Here is a 5,911-nt window from a genome sequence, read left to right as displayed (position 1 = left end):
AGGATCAGGAAGATTCCATTAATTGGTTAGAAATTGTAAATTGCATAGCGATGTACTCATCATCGAAGAGCTCGATGAGGTTATTGCCAGCAGCAATCTAATGTGGTGGCACGGAGTCAAATATTCCAAGTCTCTGAACATTGATTGCATGCTAGTCGCATCCGATGGGCTTCGACATGTGGGTGGCAACATGAGGAAAGGCGCGGTACTATGCATTGAAGATAGATATACTGACATGTCAGGTAACATGGGCATATAACGGAAAAAATCACAAGGATGCTTGCACAAGCTGCAATCCTGGCAAGGAACAGTTAGAAAGATGAACTTGCTTCAGTTTATTTCACCTCGCACAGGGTATGTTTAATGTTTGGCCCAGCCCAAGAGGCAGTGCGGATGACAAGAAACGCTTTTGCCACAATGTCATGAACAATGATGATTCCTACAAGCTTATTCCATGTTGGTGGCTCCGGCAACGACCCCTACCACATTGTATCTTTTGGAAAAGAACGTGATCCAATCGTTGAGGACTCCCTTCTCCTTGTCGGGGAGGTCTTGCCACTCAGAAGAGACGTCCTCAGCCTTCGTAGAGGTCTTTCCAAGAGCCCTGGAGGCGTCCTTGCCAGCAAATACTTGGTGATTGTTAGCATCGCATCGATGCTAGGCGAAAAGTCGAATTGACTTGTGTGTACTCACCGTGGTATGAACCGCCTGGCTGATATGCCTTGTTGCCAGTTACATCGTAGACCTTGCCCTGAAATTGATTGTCAGTATAGTTTGGTGGAATTCGCATGACGTTTCATGGCCCAAGCAGCTTGCCGATTGCAGACTCTTCAGAGACATGGATAAACCTGGAATTGACATACCTTGATGGCAACATAGCAGTTTTGGCCTTCGGTTCCTGAGCGAAGTCGACGTCAGCTCTTGAACAAGCACGAGATGGCGTATTTATGCCCCTCTTCATCGACCACACCTGGCCTGTAGTGACTCGTTGATGTAATTAGGCCGTCCTGCTTTTGAAATAAACTTACCATCAGCCTTTGCAAGATCCTCCACAGAGATGGGATCGTCCTTGGGAGGGTTGAGCTGAACCGGGACCTTGGGCTCAAATTTTCCAGACATTTTGCTAGTGTTTATGTAATTCTGCAAGGAGGTTGAAACGTTAATAATGCTCGACTCAGTCCGGGATAGACGGGGTAGTCGATGGCGTCAGGCTTGTGTAGAATAGCAGCGATATATGCCACGTAACAGCGTCGTGTAATATGACCTTACTTGGCAGTAAGGACAGTACTGATGCACTGGGATACGAGTACTAATACATGGACTTACTCTCTAGTATGATATCGATTCAAGAAGCGGTCGTCGTCTGTTCTTTATGTTGCCTTGTCGTTGGGCTTATTTGTGTGGTTGTTTGAGGTGTGCGGGCAACAATCGAGGTGAGGCATTCCAGTGGGGCAATTACTGCCGAGGCCGTGTTAGCGGATTCTTTCCGTGCCTGGCACCTGCTTCGTTTAATGCACACAGGGACAGAAAGGTACAGATCCAAACTCGATTGGCATGTAGGCTGATAACACTGGTGACAGTGAAACACAAGGAAGAAAACTACTGCATATGGCAGTCGGACAGGTATAAGATTTCGTGAATCTATAGTGTTAAGCCGAATGAATGTAATAACGAATTGTACGTCTCGGAATGCCAGTCGATCCCGCTCATGATTTGGCGCAACCTTGAGTGGTCCGTTATGCGGCACATGGAGATGTGGGTCCACGTTGAGCTCCAAGCTGTCGGGAGCTACGGTGCAAATAATTGCGGCGCGATTGTCGTCATTTCAGAACACCACATTTCATTCAATGTTCGTCTCTAGTTCAGTTCCTCTTCGCTCCTAACATTAAGGGAAGCCAGCGCCGAAATAGAGCCTCGCATGGCTTCGACCTGAATATGTCTTCGATACGCATCCACGCCGTGCGGCCCTTCAATGGGATCTCTACATCTCATTTTGCGCGCCCAGGCCTGTCACAGACACATTTTATCCGACAGCTCAACCCGACATCTACAGACGGCAGATGCCCTCAAACACTCGTGATTCTGCGATCACATCAAGTACGATGTCAGTCGACAGGCGGCAAGAAGTTCGCCGAGGGTCAGCCGCCGACCTCATCTTCAACGCTACTACTTCGCGCCCTGCGACAGAGTCTTAGCCTGCGACCCTTGGTTGGCGCATTCCGCGGACAGAGCCTACAACGACTATACAGACAAAGCCCTGAGGAGCTCGTGATTGCTCTGGCACTGTAAGTTTGAATTGTTCGGTATTTATCATCCACCATTGAGTCATTGCTAATTATTGGGTTATCCGTAGTTTGGCAGGCACTGCCGTCATCATAGTCTATGTCATTTATACCTACTTCAACTATTTTCAGTCCGAACAATTCACCAAATTCCCTCCCGATGTGGCGAAATCGATGCGGCGCGCGCTATATTACAGCAACTATAGTCCTGATCCAAAACTTGCCTTGAAGTATTACAAGATGGCACTTGAGCAGTGCGAGTCCAACGGCCTCGACCCCTTCTCCGACGGCGTCATGGGAATCAAGATCCAGCTAGCTGCGTGGCTAGAGAAAGTTGGTAGCTACAAGGGTGCCATTGAGGTTCTCGAGGCCCTTCTTCGCGACTGTAACAGGTGGGTTGCAAAGATGGAGCAGTCAACTCGTGATGGCCTGATCGACAAGGACGGGAACCTGATTGGATTCACCAAAGCACCGGCTGAGAAGGAGGACAACAAACCTGAAGAGGAGGAGGAGGTGCCGGAAAACCTTTGGGGCAAGCGCACCAGAGTTCTCGGCAAAACCGTTGGCATCAGTGTAAAGCTTGGAGAGCTTTATGCAGATGAACATGTTCTCCAAAGCGAAGCAGCCGGAGAGCGTCTCGTTTGGGCTGTTGAAACTGTCTTGAAGGAGCTGCAACGACGACAGATCCAAGGAGTTAAAGAGGGCGAAGGAGAATGGATGTCCCCCGAACAGATTGGCGGCGCTCTAGAAGGTAACTTCTCTCTATCCTGCGCGGGATTGCCACCAGACACACTAACAGATACCACAGCATTGGCCAATCATTACGAGTCAAAAGACAAGCACTATCTAGCTGCTCCTCTGTATCTACAGGCACTCACAATGTCCCCCCCTAAGAGTTGCCACACTGCTGTTCTGAGTACGTTAGCGATACCCGGAGATTGCGTCTGGAAACTTCTTGGCTAACTGAAAATAGTGAACAACCTGGCAATATCACTGGCACAACAGCCTCTCACCCCCGCTGATGGGACTGCGCTCCCAGCAGCCACGGGATCCAAGGACCAACCTCGCCCTACGCGCGCAACCCTGCTTGCCAGCGCAAAGTCATGGGCCCTGCAGGCACATGCAACTGGATCAAAGGTGACTGGCGAGGATAGAACGGAAGAATGCGACCAGGCCTGCGCTGTCGCACTATGCAATCTAGGAGAGATCGCCGCAATGACTGGTGATATGGAGGAAGCCAAGGCCAGATTCAAGCAAAGCCTTGGGCTCAGCAAACGCATAGGCTTCGAGGATGGTGTGACGCAAGCTGAAGACGGGTTGGCAGCAGCGTCAATGAAGCTGACGGCCAAGTCTCCGTAAAGCATCTAATTAAAGGTGGTAACTTCATTTCACGTTCCCAGTGCACCAGCAAGACTTGTAGCTCTGGAAATACAGCGGAAAGCCAGCCACATTCTCAGCTCAATCCTATACTAGCCATCTTCCATCCTTATCATGAGCATAGGTGATGATCTTGCGGCGGCCACCTGTCTCTGTACAATTACGACATCAGCACAGCCGATTCGATGTCAGCACAATGGCTAAGAATAGCTCACCAAACCTTCATGTGGTGTCGTCGCTTAGGATACGATATGAATGAATCTCCACTGTAAAGCATGGGATGCTTGAGAGAAGGGAAACCTGAGTGAAATTCCATAAAATGCCCCCACCTCTAGCATGATAATATTGCTCTGGTGTTAATTTCAGTACCCTCATGTACTACTTCTAGCAGGTTTCATGGAGCCAGCCCCCTTGGATGTAGTCTGATCTTTCCCCAGATGGAGAAAATTGGGCCGTGGTTTGTTTCCATGGGCATGTGTTTCAACGTCATTCGCAGAAATCTCACCGCTCCAGTTCGTGATACCTCAAGGAAGCCTCGAAGAGTATATACAAAGTGTCTCCGCCTTCGACTCCGAGTCAGACAAATATGACCCATGCACTTCCCTGTTTAGGCGTGTTGGGATACCGACGTGAAGAATGATTCTCCAGTCTTGGAATATTCATTGAGGATTCTCTGGACTGTTCCCACCGACTGATGCCCACGGCTTCAAACTACCTTGCTCCTTCTTTCCCTTGCAAAGCGGATATCATGCGGAGGTGGGTTTGGCGATATCCTTCCCAACCTCGGCAAGGACTACATCATCTCAGGTAGTTTCCAACCTCGCAAAATACCTCATAATCACATCAGGAAGTCGGTAGCACTCTCACAGAGTTTATCTAGTCACTGTCAATGATTGGCGACTTTGAATCCCTCGCGCATCTCTTGTAGTTGCCCAGTTGGGTCATGGTTCTTGAATGTCCCAGCAACTCGGTAGGTTCGCGCTGGAGAGTTAGGGTCGAATTGAAGCTTGAATAGAGACAATTTGAGTCTGCTCATGGTAGCCAAATGGCTGAACAACAAGCTACTTTGATTACATCACGTCGGGCAGTTCTTCCGAAAAGGCCCTCGAGGGATGAAACCATCAAGGGGTGCGCGATAATATGGCTAGCTGCCCCGGACGGTAACAATCTCGAATGGTCGAAAAGTACCGCAATGTGGCCCAAGCCAAAGCTTGTTTGTATAGACTCAATATCAGAGATGCCACCTGTATCATGTCTACTGGTATCTCCAAGTATCTGCAGTATAGAAAAGTCCCACCAGGAAAGGAAAAAAGGCATATGTAAGCCAGTGGGGAGGCCCAAGCCCAGAGCCAATAGAAGAGCTTGCTGGCGGGGAAGGACGGAGATATAGCCGCTGCCCGCTTCTCTAGGGTGACGAGTCTACCAGATTGGCTCGCTACCACAGATCTCTCAACTCACCGCCAGGGCCTCTCTTGTGCATCTTTCTCGTAATCTCATTCGTATACTTTCAATATATCCTACCCTGAGCAGGGAATATGCGCAATCTTGCGTGCCTGAGGATTGAAATCCTATTTCGCACGCCACAGAATTCCCTCCTCCCCTCATATCTTTGTTCGGAACTCGGTTGTCTAAGTTTTTCTTCTTCTTTGTTTTTCTTTATCGGCATCATGCGGGCACGTACATTCTTCACTCATGGGTAAGAAGACAGGGGAAATGCATACAACAGAAGCAGAACAACGGCGCAGAAAACAGAAATGTACATTCGTCTTGAAGGGATCTACAAGTTCAAAGACTACAAGGGTTGTACTCTGCAGTGACATCTTACCTCAGTTCTCGAAGCTCTCAAGAAGCCCATTATACCATGACTACATCACCTATGGGCCACACGGTGGGAGTGAGTCCCAAGCCCTTGGAAATGCTACCCGTCCCTCGGGTTTTCCACCAATCCACGGCTACAAAAGGACGCGGCCGCCCCTTCTCGGAAGCTCCGCGTAATTTCCACAGATAAGTCGTGTTCACTGCGCTCTGTCTCTGATTTGATCGCTTTTTATACCCATATGAAGGTCTGCCCTTGGGACACATGGCTCAGCCTTATACAGCCAGGAATAAGTATTGGTTCAGACAGGAGCATGTTGATTTGGACAAATTGAAACACTGACCTACACTATGCATTTGCACCGGACCAATATCTCTCCCGAACAGTATACATTGTGCACTAGGGATTGTATACCGAGTGCCATCATCGGGTGGGG

The 5,911-nt window shown here is 49.1% G+C and overlaps 2 protein-coding genes across 2 annotated transcripts; one reads left to right on the top strand and one right to left on the bottom strand.

Moving 5' to 3' along the window:
* Nucleotides 1-447: 447 nt before the first annotated feature.
* Nucleotides 448-1,119, bottom strand: PFICI_06312 (uncharacterized protein; the record flags this gene model as incomplete). The annotated part of the gene is made up of 4 exons (XM_007834893.1): nucleotides 448-629; nucleotides 694-751; nucleotides 864-898; nucleotides 1,029-1,119. The coding sequence occupies 4 exons, from the start codon at nucleotides 1,117-1,119 to the stop codon at nucleotides 448-450; spliced, it is 366 nt and encodes a 121-aa protein (XP_007833084.1).
* An 816-nt stretch (nucleotides 1,120-1,935) lies between these two features.
* On the top strand, nucleotides 1,936-3,641 carry PFICI_06311 (uncharacterized protein; the record flags this gene model as incomplete). The annotated part of the gene is made up of 4 exons (XM_007834892.1): nucleotides 1,936-2,285; nucleotides 2,354-3,033; nucleotides 3,091-3,198; nucleotides 3,256-3,641. The coding sequence occupies 4 exons, from the start codon at nucleotides 1,936-1,938 to the stop codon at nucleotides 3,639-3,641; spliced, it is 1,524 nt and encodes a 507-aa protein (XP_007833083.1).
* Nucleotides 3,642-5,911: the final 2,270 nt, after the last annotated feature.

The sequence above is a fragment of the Pestalotiopsis fici genome (assembly GCF_000516985.1).
Source record: "Pestalotiopsis fici W106-1 unplaced genomic scaffold PFICI_Scf_4, whole genome shotgun sequence".
Lineage (NCBI taxonomy): Eukaryota > Fungi > Ascomycota > Sordariomycetes > Amphisphaeriales > Sporocadaceae > Pestalotiopsis > Pestalotiopsis fici.
Note: the sequence above shows the minus strand (reverse complement) of the source record. Positions and strands in the feature narration are given on the sequence as shown.